At 43.1% G+C, this 17,662-nt stretch overlaps 3 protein-coding genes across 4 annotated transcripts; 1 reads left to right on the forward strand and 2 right to left on the reverse strand.

Moving 5' to 3' along the window:
- Nucleotides 1-1,429: 1,429 nt before the first annotated feature.
- LOC120666942 (wall-associated receptor kinase 2-like) lies at nt 1,430-4,155 on the forward strand. The gene is made up of 3 exons (XM_039946934.1): nt 1,430-2,439; nt 2,703-2,885; nt 2,981-4,155. The coding sequence occupies exons 1-3, from the start codon at nt 1,539-1,541 to the stop codon at nt 4,153-4,155; spliced, it is 2,259 nt and encodes a 752-aa protein (XP_039802868.1). The 5' UTR covers nt 1,430-1,538.
- Nucleotides 4,156-5,427: 1,272 nt separating this feature from the next.
- LOC120666941 (2-methyl-6-phytyl-1,4-hydroquinone methyltransferase 2, chloroplastic-like) lies at nt 5,428-7,100 on the reverse strand. Its single transcript, XM_039946933.1, has 3 exons — nt 6,413-7,100; nt 5,950-6,256; nt 5,428-5,784 (listed from the first exon to the last, which is right to left on the reverse strand). Exons 1-3 carry the CDS (start codon nt 6,994-6,996, stop codon nt 5,629-5,631), a joined length of 1,047 nt encoding a protein of 348 aa, XP_039802867.1. The 5' UTR covers nt 6,997-7,100; the 3' UTR covers nt 5,428-5,628.
- A 503-nt stretch (nt 7,101-7,603) lies between these two features.
- Nucleotides 7,604-12,274, reverse strand: LOC120666939 (putative hydrolase C777.06c). Of its 2 annotated transcripts, XM_039946932.1 has the most exons (10): nt 12,013-12,274; nt 11,171-11,306; nt 10,888-11,015; nt 10,259-10,406; nt 10,081-10,186; nt 9,471-9,529; nt 8,729-8,764; nt 8,517-8,626; nt 8,275-8,341; nt 7,604-8,147 (listed from the first exon to the last, which is right to left on the reverse strand). In XM_039946932.1, exons 1-9 carry the CDS (start codon nt 12,207-12,209, stop codon nt 8,284-8,286), a joined length of 978 nt encoding a protein of 325 aa, XP_039802866.1. In that variant the 5' UTR covers nt 12,210-12,274; the 3' UTR covers nt 7,604-8,147; nt 8,275-8,283. The 2 variants fall into 2 exon arrangements, with proteins under 2 accessions (XP_039802866.1, XP_039802865.1); XM_039946931.1 differs by having other exon boundaries at nt 10,081-10,406.
- Nucleotides 12,275-17,662: the final 5,388 nt, after the last annotated feature.

Genomic DNA, 17,662 nt, shown 5'->3' on the forward strand with positions numbered 1-17,662 from the left:
GGAGGGAGGAGCAGATTGTAGAAGATAATATTTTACAGGGGGATTTTTGTAATTTTTTGCCAGCGTGACACCACGTGGCATGCCACGTCGGCATTGGAAGCTGGTGTAGCATGTTTGGGACCTCGAATGGAACACTTAACAAAATTTAGGGACCCAAATGGACGATTTGAGAGTTTAGAGACCTAGGTGAAATCTCGGGATAAGTTTGGGGACCTAGGGTGCAATTTACTCCGGCGTAGATCATGCAGCAATGAACTTGTACACCCAGTTCAGTTCACAGCTGTTAGTTAGTGCAGCAATTCATCTGGCGTTTCAGCTTCAGCTGGGGTAGGGGAAAGCAGTTCATATGATAGGCTAGAGTAATACGCCCGAGATTTAGCTGCCCGATTGTGCTTCACCCATCTGTTGTTTCTTCTTGCTGTCACGGTAATGGCCTACAGAGTGATGCAAGTAGGGGTGCCAATTGGTATCTATTAGGTGCCCCTCCAACCTCTCTAGTTCAAAATTTTGTACTAAATCTTCAAAACCACATCTCAATTTAAAAAATTAGTATAAAATTTTAAAATAAAGAGGGTTGGAGGTGCACCTAAGGGTCACCCATTTACACCCATTTACACCCCTAGATGCAAGACATGTTACAGAAAAGCGAGAACGAAGGAACTCCATGGGTCACTGCTTATTAGCTTGGGTAGTGCACTCGTGCTTGTCGACGTCGTTGCAGCCACTAACGCACAGTAGAGAAGTAATGGTCGTATTTTTCAGCATGGATCCAGCCCATCCGCAAACGGACAAATCCAGACGTACGTTTCTACACAACTGCACGAAAACATTATAGACCAATAAGTCAAACATTTTGACAGCCCATCCGCAAAAAGAAACAAGCAAGAGACGGATTCAAGCATAACTATACACAGAACCATTGATGAAATGATCAATCCAATATATTTGTTTCATATATGTTGCCGTCTAAGATGTCTCAACTTTATTTCCATGTCGATCCAGTACTGCTGATTTCATCTAGTTTGTTATTGCAGAGGAAGGTTTCAAATTACAGTGACACCTCAAGAAGATAAGGCATGCTTTCATAACCATCAGACGAAACTCATACAATGGGACTGGAAACAAGGATTGTCTGGCACATGAATATGCCTTTAAACTGGAGCTGACTTCTCAAGATTTAGTATATCTACAGCATGTCAACAATAAGCGGGCCTCTTGCAATTTCAAACAGATATCTTAACCTCATCTTAAAATTTATGTATGCTGTGCTTTTCAACTCTGCACAGTAAATCAATAGTTATTACTGCTTGTGGAAATCAATTGCATGTAGAACAATTCAATGCATCAGCATCAGAATACATCATCCCAAAGGGATCTGATCTACAACTCCTTCCCTATAACCAATGATCTAGCCCATTCTGGAATGCATAAATAATCACAATATTGATGAAACATGAGAGAGCAATGGTATATATCTGGTTAGCAAGTTAGGGAGGTGCCATAGCAAGTTAGCAACTGGCCACCATACATATCCAGCCATGCAAGAAGCATTGCTCCTCTTGGTGCTCATCATCTACCCAGCAACAGTGGTGTTAGCCACCTCTTCCGGGCCTCCCATATCATTGCCTGGATGCCCCGACAAGTGTGGCAATGTATCCATCCCTTACCCCTTTGGTATCGGTGATGACTGTGCCGCAACCAGTCATAACCGCTACTTTGCTCTGATGTGCAACAACAGTTTGCAGCCACCAAGGCCGATGTTTGGTGACCCTTCCATAGCTGTAGAGGTCATCGACATCTCGCTGGAGCATGGTGAGGTGCGTGTTTATGGCGATGTCAGCTACATCTGCTTCACATCAAACACAACCGTATCAGACAGCTTCGATGTCGGGTTAAGCCTGGAGATCACACAATTGATCCCTTCCACCCGCAACCGGTTCACAGTCATCGGCTGTAGTGCCCTGGGGATTATTCAAGGCAACACACCTGACCCTTATGTGGCTGGTTGCTACTCCTACTGCCAAGACATCAAAAGCACATCAGATGGTGCATCATGCGCCGGGATGGGATGTTGCGAGACAACCATACCCCCAAATCTCACCTACTTCGTGACACAATTGCTCAACCAGAGTAGTGTGTGGCCATTCAACCCATGCTTCTATGCGATGCTTGTAGAGGAAGGGTGGTACAGCTTCAGGAGGCAGGACCTTGGAGGGCACCTTGGGTTCATGAAGGAGAAGGCCAATAGAGGTGTCCCAGTCGTTAGTGACTGGGCCATTAGAAATGGATCCTGTCCAAAAGATGGGGCAAAAGCACCTAAAGACTATGCTTGTGTCAGCTCAAACAGCTACTGCGTGAATGCAGGCAATGGGCCAGGGTACCTGTGCAACTGCTCTGAAGGTTATGAGGGCAATCCTTATCTACCCAATGGTTGCCAAGGTAAGTATCTCCTCAAATAAATTTTCTGTAGAAAAGAGTTTGGAAATCAAGATCAGCAACTGCAGGAACAATTTTAGCCAACAATAAATTATAGCCAGCTTTGTCATTGGAAGTACAACTCAAGACTTACTTGTTCAACATATCAAAACTTTTTGTTACTTGTTCAACATATAGTTAGTATACTTTATATACTGAAATACGTCACACTGTGATCTTCTACCTTAATCCATGTTAATATATTTTTAAATCTTAACTCCCTTCAGACATAGATGAGTGCGAGCTGCGTAAACAGGACGTTAAGTACAAAACACTTTATCCGTGCGAAAATGGGCACTGTCGCAATACACCAGGGAGCTATAGATGCAAGTGCTGGGCAGGAACAAGATCAGATGGTACAAATTCTGGATGCCGACCTGTGCTTAGCCAAGCTGAAAAGGTGGTCATAGGTAAGGATCATACTCGAGAGAAAACTCTAAAATCTATCCATGATTTATTTCTTGGATTTTGAGGCATTCGATTACATAGAATAATCATTGTGCAGGCCTAAGTGGTTCTGCAATGGTACTGATATCATTGGCATGCTTAGTGGTCATGAAATCACAACGAAGGAAGTATAAGAAGGAGAAGGATGAGTACTTCAAACAAAATGGAGGTCTCAAATTATATGATGAGATGAGGTCAAGGCAGGTTGAAACCATCCATATACTTACAGAGAAAGAGATTAAGAAAGCTACAGATAACTTCAGTGAAGATCGTGTTCTTGGATGTGGTGGCCACGGAATGGTCTATAGAGGAACTTTAGATGACAACAAAGAAGTCGCCATAAAGAAGTCCAAAGTAATTGATGATGATTGCAGAGAAGAATTTGTAAATGAGATAATAATTTTGTCACAAATTAACCACAGGAACATTGTAAGATTACTGGGATGCTGCTTGGAGGTAGATGTGCCTATGCTGGTCTATGAGTTCATTTCCAATGGTACCCTCTTTGAGTTTCTTCATGACTATGATCACAAATCACCAATCCCCTTGGATCTTAGACTGAAGATTGCTACACAGTCAGCAGAGGCTCTTGCATATATTCATTCATCAACTTCCCGGACAATTCTGCATGGAGATGTCAAATCCCTCAATATACTCTTGGATAATGAATACAACGCAAAAGTTTCAGATTTTGGGGCATCGGCACTGAAGTCCATGGACAAAAATGATTTCATTATCCTTATCCAAGGAACTCTCGGTTATATAGACCCTGAGAGTTTTGTCAGTCACCGTCTAACTGACAAAAGTGATGTATACAGCTTCGCAGTTGTTCTTTTAGAACTAATGACCAGAAAGAAGGCCATATACATTGATATCTCTAATGAAAAGAAAGCATTATCTCATACTTTCATACTGATGTTCCACCAGAATGAGCTCCGGGATATGTTGGATAGTGAAATAGTAGATGATGAAGTTATGGTAGTACTTGAGAAACTAGCTGAACTAGTCATGCAGTGCCTGAACCCAAAAGGAGATGAGAGGCCAACAATGAAGGACGTTGCAGAACGCCTACAAATATTGAGAAGGCTCCATTTGCAGCTAGTCACAAAGACACAACCTATTCAAGCACATTATTCTTATGGAGGGCCATCAGCATCTGTCCCTTCAGATGAGAAGGGGTACCAGAGCACAGAGACATCGAAACTGGTGTTGGAGATAGATCTTGCAAGATAAATACTTGCAATGTTGCCCCTTTTATGTATATTGGTTTACACTTTTTGATGTAGACAAGTAGTTATAAATACAGACTAGGCGTTTGTGTGTGCAATCAGAATCATCACTTATGTACAGCAAAGTTGAGGGTGTGATCCTTACTATGTATTGTAAAAACTGTCAGCATTAATTACATCCATAGTTTCTACTTTAAAGTTTATTTGGGTGTTCCATTAACGTGTTTACATGTCAAAGAGCTCCGTGCTTTTCTTTAGAATAGTCTTTTTCCACGACCAATATTTCGACATCAGGATTATGATAGATAGGCTGTATGTAAGTACTAACTTGATTTTAAATTTATTTAATCAATTTTGTGCTACATTGCTACCTCATTTTTCCTGCAGTTCAGTCAGTAGCAAAACAGCAGCAATATATCTAGAAGTACAAAAACAAATGGAAAAGTGTATTCCGAATTGTGGTTTAACGAACAGATTAAGCAGCATACCTTATCATAGAACCAGATACAATAGATATGCAATAACCAGGACCTTAACTTTATGTTATCCATTCCCTGCACAAACAATTCACAGTGCCTGAGCATGGGCACCTTAACTATCAAGTATATTAAGAACAGAAGTGAGGAAACAAAATCAGGTACCATCCAATAAGAAATGCTGTTTTAGCATTGCTATCAGATACCATATCTTTGTACCACTTAGCATAACAACAATTATAACAATAAAGCCTACTAATCACAAGCAAGTTGAGGTAACCGGGTAAGCTAGAGATGAAACCCAACAAAAGAGTCACAGATACGGAACATTAAAAGAAAAAAGGTCTCGGTAGCAGTACCAATAATAATAACAAAGTAGAAAATTTTAAAATCTGGGAACCAACTAAATTATACATTCATATGATTAAAAATCAATAACCTGGAAAATATCCTGCTTAAAATGTGCATAAAGGCTCAAGTTGTGCAGAAAGGATACAATCGAATCTGTTAATAGATGCAATGCCTTAATAAAATGAAGAATTATGGTTTGAGTTGTTAGAGCAATTGGATCCACAAGCACATATGTTCTGGAATAAAACTGTCAGATCATCAAGTATATGAAGAACAAAAACGATGAATGCAGTTCAAATACCATCCCAACAAGAAATGCTTTATCTGCTGAGCTTTCAGATACCTACCTTTTGTATCTCTTAGCATAATAACAAAGAAGATGTTTTGCAGATTTAGGACAGCTAAAACATGCTTTCATTTAATTTAAAACCAACAACCTGCAACAGAGGTTTCACTTCATGCCCAAAAAGCAGTTGAGATTAATCAAGGTCTTAATATTATTGCTTTGCACAAACACGAACAACAGTAGAAGAAATACATAACAGAAGAAAAATGAAAGGTAAATACAAAACAGACAGGAAGCGCCTAATATAGAGAAGACTAATTGAGATATTGGCTATCCTCTCTTCCTTGAGCTCAGCCCCCTTCACTCAGATTGGCATGCCTTTGGGCACGATCTGGTCCTTTATCCACATGTAAATAGGCACCAGAACAAAGTATGCAGCACATATTGTTCCTATGAGGAAGCGAAAGAGGAACGTGATAGGATTCACTGGCTTGCTGACATCCTCAGCCTTCGGACCAAGCTGCATTGAAGATAAAAATGGAAAAAGTTATACCAAACCCCCTCAATGCCTGCTGCAGGAAATGAACAATCTATAATCTGAACAAGGTATGCCAATATTCATTGAGGTACGTAGCTGTGAATCTGAGAGCTATGCTTTCTATTAGCAAAGGCAAAGGAAAGGTACCTCCAAAGGAGAGTCTCCACGTTCTCTCTTCACACCTGTGACAGAGCATCCCATGATCAGGCCATGCCTTCGGACGCCACGGTACCACTTTGGTCCAATCCTTTTCAGCTTGACATCCTTGAACCCAGCCTTCTTGAACCACTCGATGTACTCTTCTTCCTTGGGGAAGAGCATCCACATGTTGGCGAAGAAGCGGGAGAGCCAGAAGGTTGGGTGCACAGGGCCGATCACACAAGCTGTCCCACCAAACCTCAGGACCCTGTACGCTTCCTTGATTCCTCTCTGCGGATCAGGCCAATACTCGATGCTGCAAGGTAGCAAGACAGACCACGAAAATCAGCAACCTGCACAGCATCATTCACGCGCACCAAATTCACAATGCTCTGCGCAGTTACATGACGGATGATATCGACAGTAGTGAGGCGAACTGAAGAGAATCGAGGAGCAGCGGAGCGCGAGCGACCTGCCGGCGGAGATGTATCGGTCGAAGCTGTCGGTCGGGAAGGGCAGGTCCTCGGCGTCGCCCTCCATGATGGTGACCCCCTTGAGCGCCTCCTTCTGCCTGGCCTTCTCGAGCTGGTGCGGGGACTGGTCGAGCAGCGTGACGTTCTCCGGGTTGACGTGCTTGACGATCCCGAGCGTGGTGAAGCCGGTGCCGCCGCCGACGTCGACGACCTTGAGGTGGCGGCTGTAGAGGTCGGCGGGCTCGAGCGCGTCGTCGCGCATGTCCTCGGTCCAGTGGCCCGGGTTGATGACGTGGTCGTACACGATGGAGAGGAAGCGGTAGAACCAGAAGGCCTCCTTCTTGTGCTGGATGAACCGCGGCGCCGTGACGGGCCGCGCGGGGGCCGCAGGCGACGAGGACGCCGCGCACCGCAGCCTGGCGGCCGCGAGCTGGGGGCTCCGCCTGGCGAGGGCGAGGGGGCGGGGGAGGCCGGCCTTGGAGGGGCCGAGGACGAGCCCCCCGGCGGGCGAGCGGACCATGGCCCTTCCCGGCGCGAGCGCCCCCGCGCCGCCGCCCGGTGCGTAGGGGGAGGCCATCGCCATTGCCTTCGCGGCGCCGCGACGAGGAGGGGGGAGGGGAATGGCGCGGGCGAGCGCGTGGTGGATGACTGGATGCGGCGAGCGAGGACAGGGCAGGGATCACGGGCGGATCGGATGGGTGGGATGGACGGGTGGTGGATGATGGGTGGGCTGCGCCGTGGCATCCTTCTCTGACACGCACGACCGCTCGTGGGCGTGGCCGACTGGTAGTTGGTGGGCCTGCCTGACTAAGAATAATTTTCGTTTGTTCGCTTGACTTGTCAGCAATATTATAAATTAACACCAGCCATCAGCTACAGCCGAGCGAATACGGCGTTTGGAAGCCCACAGAGTACGGAGGTAGTTGGTAGTTGACTTGTCAGCCAACCAGTCAGCAATATTATAAATTAACACCAGCCATCAGCTACAGCCAAGCGAACACGGCGTTTGGAAGCCCACAGAGTACGGAGGAGGCCTTTGGCTATGACTAGTGCTGATTTGATACGAAATAAAAATACTGCTGGCTTGCTGACTGGTAGTTGATAATGATTTGATGTGAGAAAAAAATGCCGCTAGTTGATTGATTGATAAGCCAAGTGAACAGTGTGAATGACATTAATGCAGAATTAATTTTACCTCACGAAGCTGCAAAAGGCATATTTATTTATATTGAAAAAAGGATAAAACCATCTCCCTTCCCTATTGAATGAACATCACGAAAAAGGCACCTTCCTGGCATCTAGACTTTCTAACTTTGGCATCTAGTCATTGACCTACTGTTTAATAGCGGGCTTTTCCAGAGATTGTGCAACCCAGCCAGTCACCACGAAATTCATCGATTGAAGTCCACACATTCTATGACAGAGCTTCAGAAAGCTTGCGGTATTCACAGATTCATTCGAGTCATGCTTCTCTCCCAAAGACAATACCTGTTGCTGCCGGTTGGCATTATGCATCTGCTGCAGTGTAGCTTCCAATTGACAGGAACCATTCAACTACTATATTACTTACTTTTATTTCGAATCACGTGTAGACTATGAAATGTAAAAATAGAATATCTCCTGGTTTCACACGAAGATTGGTGCGCCAAGTCAGTTCGTGCTTTCTTTCTTCACAAGAGGGGAATGTTAACAGCGGCAGGAAACCTAGTACAGTTCACTGAGCATGTCATGGTCCTGACATATATACAAAGAAGAGTCGAGTGTCAGTGAACTGAAGAACACAATATGCAGTTATGATCGAAAGAAAAGAGTTGACCAAACTGCAATATGATCGGGCGGAAACAAAGGCAGAGACTTGTACCTTTCACGGTTACAGATCAATGTAGACACGCAGGCCATCACGAGCTAACTGCGCATATATCCCCTCCCTGCAGTAAAGCAAGCATTTTTAGACAAATTACATTGCATGAGCATGCACGCCTTTCTAAGATAGCATTGTGTTAAAAGAAGAGAGAGGGCGGTATTATTCCGTCTGCTACTGCTCTTTGCAGGTCAACTTATTTGGTACATGAGCATGTGTCTACACACATGTAAACTATTTACCTCCTGGACCATTCTTCCAATGTTTGGTTGTCCTTGTCATGGTCCATCTCATGAGTCATCCCAATGAGCAATGCTCTTTTGGGGCAAATCCTCTTAACAGCATCCAGAGTCTGCATAAGATCATAGTGTTGACATAAATTATACACAAAGAATATATACGCATAGGAAAAGGAAGGAAAACAGTTTGCTTAAATTGTGAAATGAAAATTAACCTGGTCCCAACAAAGATGCACGTTGTGAGAACCCGTCTGTTGGTGCAGAGAACGTCAGTTGACAACAAATTATTAATTAAATATAATGGTACAATATAACAATGTTAAGATCAATTAAATGTTCTCAAAGAACAGCTATTGTGTTGCCATAAATTGCAACATAAATCAACTGGCTGTGTCTACGAACTGATATAGACTCTTGTCTTAGAAACTAGTAGTTAAGAGCAAAGTGAAGAATTACTTTCACAACTAAAACTGGCATTATCTATGATGTTATTGGTCAAGTGTATTTACTCGTGTGAAGGAAGGTTTCCTAATATGCTCAATATCATCTATCTGTTGCAGTCAATGTTCTGAACTTCACTTGACAGATCTTGCGCGTTATATGCTTGATGCAAAATCAAAAGATCATGCTTGTGCTATGCTATATGAAAAACATTATTGTGTCTAAGAAACCCAAACGTTTACCCATTTTTACATTATTTCCAAGTACTGAAAGATTTACTGTCATGTGTAGTTATTAGTTCAAGACTACAAGAATAAGATAATTCAAGAAATGGGGCTTTCTGCATTTCTTTTTGTTCCTCTCAGTATTCAGAAACTGTCCTTATGCTGTAATTTGTAGCGCTGTGGATCCATAAAAGTTCTCTAGTTTAAATGAGAACCCAGAAACATCTACAAAATGTGCAGCAGAAAGGGGGAAACACCTGTATATACAACAAAAGAAACTAAAGAAACTAACCCTGTATAGGCAATCCAAGATGAGTAAATCCAGTTGGCCCCCACCAGACTTTGAAATTGCTGAAAGGTAAGTACATGTACATACAGCAATGAGGATCCTGGGAAGCAATCAAGCAAGCGAGGACAGGAAATAAATCTACAGAACATGCAGCTATTCTCAAAGCAATCAGTGAAGATGATGTACCAGCCCATGCATGTATGCATTCCTAAGGGAGGGCGAAGATCGGGCAAAGCAAAACACTCATAATAGATATATGCAATATCTATGGACATATATTTATTTCCCAAGCCCCATGTTTAAGTTTCAAGGTCCATAAATCAACATGAAAATTATCATAATTTGACCACACTGTGCAGCAGATTCTTTTGTAAGGGAACCCTATGTATTATGGTGAGTACCAAACGAAGATATTAACAAAAAAAAAACAATATCACAAGACAAAGGCAATTCATCTCAACAAACAAACCTAGACTGAATCACCAGTTCACCACTGTGTTCCCCTGCCATGGTAAACTTTATTCCAGAAAAAGCAAGCACAGGCAACATAGCAGCATAAGATGGTTAAAAAAGCACAAATAATGGAGCAGCACTAGAAGACACAGGGTTTTACCATATTCTGTGCTTGGAGGAAACCGTGAAACATCTGATATGTATGCAACTTTTGACTTTCTGCCGAAAAGGAAACCCAAACAAATGTAGTCTTCACCATGGATCACCTGATATGAATACAAAATTAAGAAGAATGCATAGCAAAATAAAATGAAGCTGAACCCAGTGCTACTTATTACCGGAAGGGGGACAAACTCTAGCCCTGAAGTGGTAAATGGTTTCTGAAGATCACTCTCGATTATTCTCCAGTCCAGTTGAGCAACTCGCCTGACCTCCTCCCCTTCCTTTAGTTTCTTTTTGACCAAATAAGGGAACTTTAGGGAGATGCTGTTTCAAAATGAACGTTATGAGTACGAATTCTCACCTAGTGTCTTATGAAGCACAAACCCCTTACCAGATAAAGGGCAACAATGCATGAAAATGTTTTGTGAGATTGGACAAGATTGCAGCATAAAAAAACAGGACATACCGAAATGCCGGTCCAAGAACAAAGAATTCACACGAGTATAACATGGTTGCATTTATCAGCTACTATATCAATATTATATATATAAATATACTTGTTATCCTTCACTGACTTAATTCTCATGAAGCGTGCTAAAGTGGTAAATTTTGTGCAAGTGAAGTGGGTTCCTTAATGTATATTGTGAGAGGCAATCAGCTAACTGCAGTATAACCATGACAAATTAAGCGGTGTGCTTTCTTGACTGAAATTCCTTATGATTTTCAAAAGAGCTGTAGTGCAGTACCAATGCGCACAAAGTTTTAACACAATTTCGCAAAAAAAAAAAAGTTTTAACACAATTACCTGTCCATAGCAAACTGAGAGAGATAAATAGGGGTTGGATCAATATCGTTTGTGGGACTAAATGCCTGTACAACCCGAATATCATCAAGGCCTAAGATTGCATCTGCATGCTCATGAGTCAGAAGAATCTGTTATAAATAAGGAGAGAGGTGTCAGTGTACCATGGGTATGCAAAACACTTAGTTTTCTTTTACATTCATAGTGAACCCTTAGTTGGCCATTTGGTTATCTAATAAACCATTAGAAAAAAAATAAAGCAAGCATGAGTATATCAGGGGCTCACAGAATCAACACAAGGGATTTTGTGGCGAACAAACCATCGAAGAACTTGTTCTCTGAATGTCTTCCCAACATCAATTATAATATACTTATGTGCACCTTCATCTCGGCAATAGTCAATCAAAAGAGAAGTATTGCACCTGCAAGAAACCAATAGTCAATCTAGTAACAGGAGATGCACACATAAGCATAATTTTAGCTATTAACCTTGTTCAGGTGCATCAGTATCCAAAAAAATTTGGAATGAAGTTTTGATCCACTGTTCATAAACTGTGTCCAATTCATTTTATTTCAAACATATTTGCTATCCTGTGGAGGACTCTAGGTTGATTCTCAGTTCTGACCTACCAGATTAATTGATCAATGAATCTTACGCATCTCAGCTTTTCCCTTATAACAGAATTCAAATTACTGCAACAGTCCTTATATTGCTCAAAACCCATGTAGCAGGCAACGACACAGCAGCTGCTGCAGAAGATAGGACACAGAATGATATATCTACAGTGTCCAAGTTCTGCTCAAAACAAACCCCACTTCTGAGGAACAAATAAAACAAATATTTACTGTATTCATCTGACAGCATTTCCCAAACAAAACCAAACTAGCAGCGGAAGCTATGGTCCCGTATCGGGGCAACACCTAACCGCCCGAACCATGCACGATTTAACAATATAATAACCAGGCCGAAGCTACCCCGATCTCACGCCATCGCAGATCCGCACCGAGCTCGTGAGAAGCACGCAAAGCACCTCGCGCCGCAGCACAGCGGGTAAAATCTCACATCCTAACACGGCACTAGGCTTGGGAGGAGGGGGAGAGGGGCAGGAGGAGACGAGGAGGCGGCACCTGTAGTTGGGGTTTAGCTCGGGCGGGACGGAGAGGGACTGGGAGCAGACGGGACAGGGCGGGTCGGGGGGCTGGATCAGGCACCGCGCGTTCGGGACGGCGCTCGAGCACCCCGTGCCCAGGAACACCAGCGACGACGAGGAGGGAGGGGGCGCGTCGGCGGCGGCGTGGCCATTGGGGACGGCGTCGGCGGCCATTGGGTTTGCCGGAGCGAGTCCTCTCCTCGAGACCGCGAGAGGCCGTGGCGAGGGGGGGGGGGGGGGGGGGGGGGGGGGGGGCGAATAGGACGACGGGATCGGTGGGCGGAGATGCTCGGAATTTGTTTGGGCGATGGTTTTGCACGTGGGAAAATCGATCACCACATTCATAAAATACCACTAAAATGTTATATTGTCATCTAAATTCTGGTGGGAGATTGTTGGAATTTGAACTTGGTCCATTAAGTATTTCAATTATTTCAAATAAATCCCAAAGACCCATGTGGTACAAACTTTTAATCCCACATTACTAGTAGAAGTTCAGGAGATCATATGACTCTCCTATATATCTAATTCATAGATTTCACCGGGGAACATCAATTTGATTATTCATCTTATAAGCCGTCGTTAGGCGTTGTAAACACACACCCGATATAGTGAAGTTTTTGCTGGCTGGCGCCCGTGGTTTTTTACCCTTCGCATTGGAGTGGTTTTCCACATTAAATCCTTGTGTCTCTTGAAGTTTGATCTTTGCTGTTTTCATCGTTTTATTCGCCGTCGCTTCTAACAAGTGGTACGAGAGCCGTGGTTTCAAGTTAGGGTTTCGTGATGGCGTCAATGAAGTATGATCTACCGATGTTAGACTACTTGACGAGGTTCTCGCTGTGGCAAGTCAAGATGAGAGCTATTCTGGCGCAAACCAATGATCTTGATGAGGCGCTGGAAAAATTCGGGAAGAAGAAGAAGGATGAGTGGACCGATGAGAAGAAGCGCAAGGACCGTAAGGCTCTTTCTCTTATTCAGCTTCATCTATCTGATGATATTCTGCAAAAAGTGCTGCAGGAAAAGACTGCTGCAGAATTGTGGCTAAAACTAGAATCGATCTGCATGTCGAAGGATCTTACCAGTAAATTGCATATGAAGTTGAAGCTGTATACGCTTAAGATGTATACGCTTAAGATGCAGGAGGGTGATTCGGTAATGGGTCACTTATCTGTCTTCAAGGAGATCGTTGCTGACCTAGGGTCGATGGAGGTTAAGTATGAAGATGAGGACTTAGGTCTTCTCTTATTATGCTCTTTGCCAAGTTTTTATGCAAGTTTTTGTGACACCATACTATTAAGTCGTGATGAACTAACCCTTGCGGAAGTTTGTGAGGCACTCCAGTCTAAGGAGAAGATGAAAGGCATGGTGCAGACAGATGGATCGTCCTCAAGGGGCGACGCCTTGCATATTAGAGGCAGATCAGAGCAAAGATCATCCAGAGACAACAACGATCGTAGCAAGAGTAATGACAGTAGAGGCCGCTCCCAGTCCAAAGGTCCCAAGAAGAAATTATTTTGTAAGTACTGCAAGAAGAAATCTCATATGATTGAAGATTGCTGAAAATTGCAGAATAAGAAGAAGAGGAAAAATAAATCTGATGGTAAGGCTAGTGTTGCTTCCGCTGGTGAAAACTCTGAGTCGGATTGTTTGGTTGTCTTTGCTGGTTGTGTTGCTGGTCATGATGAGTGGATTCTTGATTCTGCATGTTCCTTTCATATCTGCACTAACAGAGATTGGTTCAGTTCCTATGAGTCTTTGCAGAACGGTGATTTTGTGCGCATGGGAGATGATAACCCGTGTGAGATTGTTGGCATTGGCTCTGTTCAGATCAAGACCCATGATGACATGATTCGCACACTGAAGAATGTAAGGCACATACCAGGAGTGAAAAGAAATCTGATCTCGTTGAGCACACTTGATAAAGGACTCAAATACACCGGTTCAGGTGGAGTTGTGAAGGTATCTAAAGGTTCTCAGAGGTTGTACTTTGCATGGTTCTGTTTCTGCTGCTAATGTTGCTAATGCTGAACCTAGTAAGACTAAGCTTTGGCATATGCGTCTTGGACACATGAGTGAACTCGGTATGGCAGAATTGATGAAGAGAAACCTGCTGGATGGCTGCATTCTGAGTGGCAAGAAGTTCTGTGAGCATTATGTATTTGGTAAGCACAAGAGAGCCAAATTCAATACCTCTGTTCATACCACAAAAGGTACACTTGATTATGTTGATGCTGATTTGTGGGGTCCTTTCCGTAAACCTTCATATGATGGTGCTCGTTATATGCTTACCATTATTGATGATTACTCTAGAAGAGTCTGGCCTTATTTTCTGAAAAACAAAGATAATACTTTTGCAGTTTTTATAGAGTGAAAAGTTATGATAGAAAGGCAAACTTAGAAGAAGGTCAACGTGCTTCGCACTGATAATGGTGGAGAATTTTGTTCGGATGTTTTTATGATTATTGCAGAAAAGAAGGCATTGTTAGGCATCACACCATCCCATACACTCCACAGCATAATGGTGTGGCCGACCGCATGAACAGGACCATTATCTCGAAGGCTCGTTGCATGCTGTCCAACGCCCGCATGAACAAGCGTTTTTGGACTGAGACTGCTAATACTGCATGATATTTGATTAACAGGTCGCCTTCTATTCCACTCAACAAGAAGACTCCTATTGAGGTATGGTCTGGTACACCTGCAGATTATTCACACTTGAGAATTTTTGGCTGCACTGCTTATGCTCATGTTGATAATGAAAAATTAGAGCCTAGAGCTATTAAATGTCTGTTTCTTGGTTATGGTTCGGGGGTCAAAGGATATAAATTGTGGAATCCTGAAACTAAAAAGACTTTCATGAGCAGAAGTGTTGTTTTCAATGAGTCTGTGATGTTTATTGACAGTCTGTCCACAGATGATACTTTAGTTGAAAAATTGCAGCCACAAGTTATTGTGCAGGTGGAGCTTATGGATAACCAGGAAAATGAAGTTGTTGGTAATGATGTTTCAGATAGTGTTCCTAATACTGTTCAGCACTCACCTCCAGTTTCACAGTCTGATTTGCAGCATGAGTAGGATGTAGATTTACCTATTGCTCTTCGCAGATCAAAGAGGAGTTGTGGACCTCCAAACCGTTTAATTGAGGAGTGTAATCTGACTTATTATGATTTGAGTTGTGCTGAACAGGTGGAGGATGCTTGTGAGCCAGCAATATATTCTGAAGCCGTTGATTCTGTTGATAAGGAGAAGTGGATCTCAGCTATGCAGGAGGAGATGCAGTCTCTTGAGAAAAATGGCACATGGGAGATTGTGAGCTTACCTGAGAAAAAGAAGTCTGTTCGCTGCAAATGGGTCTTCGAGAGAAAGGAGGGTTTGTCTCCTAGTGAGCCTCTAAAATTTAAGGGAAGGTTAGTTGTAAAGGACTTCAGTCAGATTTCTGGTGTTGATTATAATGATGTGTTCTCTAAAGTTGTGAAGTATAGCTCAATTCGGACTTTCTTTAGTATTGTTGCTATGCATGATCTTGAGTTTGAGCAGTTAGATGTGAAGACTGCATTTTTGCATGGAGAGCTTAAGGAGGAAATTTACATGGATCAGCCAGAAGGATTCATAGTGCCAAGCAAAGAGAATTATGTTTGCAAATTGAAGAAGTCCTTATATGGTTTGAAACAGTCTCCTTGTCAGTGGTATAAGAGGTTTGATTCATGTTGTTACATGGTTTTAAAAGATCTGAATATGATAGCTGTGTTTACATTAAGATTGTTGATGGATCACCTATATACTTGCTGTTATATGTTGATGACATGCTTATTGCTGCCAAGAGCAGAAAAAAAATTACTACAATAAAGAAATTATTGAGTAGTGAATTTGATATGAAGGATCTTGGTGTTGCTAAGAAAATTTTAGGTATGGAGATTACTAGAGACAGAAAACCTGGTTTATTATTTCTTAGTCAGCATAATTACATTAACAAGGTTCTTCAGCGTTTCAATATGCATGATTCAAAGCCAGTTAGTACTCCTATTGCACTTCACTTTAAATTGTCAGCCGCTCAGTGTTCTAGTTCTGATGAGGATGTTGAATACATGTCAAAAGTCACATATTCTAGTGCTGTTGGTTTTTTGATGTATGCCATGGTTTGCTCTCGCCCAAATTTATCATATGCTATGAGTTTGGTTAGCAGATACATGTCTAATCCTGGTAAAGAACACTGGAAGACAGTTCCGTGGAATTTCAGGTACCTCAGAGGAACAGCAGATTCTTGTTTGAAGTTTGGGAGAACTGATCAGGGACTCATTAGTTATGTGGATTCAGATTATGCTGCTGATTTGGATAGGCGCAGGTCACTCACAGGTTATGTGTTCACTGTTGGCAGTTGTGCTGTGAGTAGGAAGGCTACTTTGCAGCCTGTTGTTGCTATGTCTACCACAGAAGCAGAATATATGGCTATTGCTGAAGCGTGAAAGGAGTCAGTTTGGCTGAAAGGTTTGTTTGCTGAGCTGTGTGGAGTTGATTCTTGCATTGATCTATTCTGTGACAGTCAAAGTGCTATTTGCCTTACCAAAGATCAGATATTTCATGAAAGGACAAAGCATATTGATGTCAAGTACCATTATGCTCGTGATGTTATTTCACAAGGTAAATTGGAGGTATGCAAAATCAGTACTCATGATAATCCAGCTGATATGATGACTAAACTAGTTCCTGTAGCTAAGTTTGAGCTTTGCTCAAATTTAGTTGGTTTGACAGTTTAGCCCAAGAGGCTATTTGGCGCCAGAACTTCTATTCTTTGTTGTGTTCAGGTGATGATTTTGATATGCTACAAGAAGAAATTTGTCTCAAGGTGGAGTATGTTATATTGTGATCCAAATTCTGGTGGGAGATTGTTGTAATTTGAGCTTGGCCCATTAAGTATTTCAGTTATTCCAAATAAATCCCAAAGGCACATGTGGTGCAAACTTTTAATCCCACATTGCTAGTAGAAGTTCAGGAGACTATATGACTCTGCTATATATCTAACCCATAGGCTTCACCGGAGAACATCAATTTGATTATTCCTCTTTTAAGCCGCCGTTAGGCGTTGTAAACACACACCCGATATAGTGAAGTTCTTGCTGGCTGGCGCCCGTGGTTTTTTACCCTTCGCATTGGAGGGGTTTTCCACGTTAAATCCTTGTGTCTCTTGAAGTTTGATCTTTGCTGTTTTCATTGTTTTGTTCGCCGTCGCTTCTAACAGACAGCTCTATAAAATACCATTGAAAGGTGCAAACCCAAACTGAAAGTAACATTCCGTCATCTTTCAGCTGCAACTCTGTTAATCTGGACAAAAATACTCCTAGACCGTTACTAGGCAAATCCCTTCATACGAATCAATTGCAGAATCAAGGCGACGCCCAAGGCTCCCGGCGGCCTCGCCTAGGGGCCGGCCAAGGCACCCCGCCGCCCTGCGCCTCGGGCCGGCCAAGGGATGCGCACCTGCAGGCCCTTGGCTCGGGGACGGGCGGCGGCGCTGGCAGGGGGGCGGAGGGGCGCCGCTGGCAGGAGCGATCGGAGAAGCGGCGGCGCTGGCAGGGGTCCAGAGGAGCGGCACCGGCAGGGGTCCAGAGGAGCGGCACCGGCAGGGGAGC

Source organism: Panicum virgatum, chromosome 3N (assembly GCF_016808335.1).
Source record: "Panicum virgatum strain AP13 chromosome 3N, P.virgatum_v5, whole genome shotgun sequence".
Lineage (NCBI taxonomy): Eukaryota > Viridiplantae > Streptophyta > Magnoliopsida > Poales > Poaceae > Panicum > Panicum virgatum.

Coding starts and splice junctions, on each gene's coding strand:
- LOC120666942 (XM_039946934.1), top strand. CDS start 1,539: ATGCAAGAAGCATTGCTCCTCTTGGTGCTCATCATCTACCCAGCAACA. Junction 2,440..2,702: donor TCTACCCAATGGTTGCCAAG/GTAAGTATCTCC, acceptor AACTCCCTTCAG/ACATAGATGAGTGCGAGCTG. Junction 2,886..2,980: donor AGCTGAAAAGGTGGTCATAG/GTAAGGATCATA, acceptor ATCATTGTGCAG/GCCTAAGTGGTTCTGCAATG.
- LOC120666941 (XM_039946933.1), bottom strand. CDS start 6,996: ATGGCGATGGCCTCCCCCTACGCACCGGGCGGCGGCGCGGGGGCGCTC. Junction 6,257..6,412: donor CGATACATCTCCGCCGGCAG/GTCGCTCGCGCT, acceptor GCTACCTTGCAG/CATCGAGTATTGGCCTGATC. Junction 5,785..5,949: donor GTGGAGACTCTCCTTTGGAG/GTACCTTTCCTT, acceptor TCTTCAATGCAG/CTTGGTCCGAAGGCTGAGGA.
- LOC120666939 (XM_039946931.1), bottom strand. CDS start 12,209: ATGGCCGCCGACGCCGTCCCCAATGGCCACGCCGCCGCCGACGCGCCC. Junction 11,307..12,012: donor GAGCTAAACCCCAACTACAG/GTGCCGCCTCCT, acceptor GGTTTCTTGCAG/GTGCAATACTTCTCTTTTGA. Junction 8,627..8,728: donor TGCATCTTTGTTGGGACCAG/GTTAATTTTCAT, acceptor GATCTTATGCAG/ACTCTGGATGCTGTTAAGAG.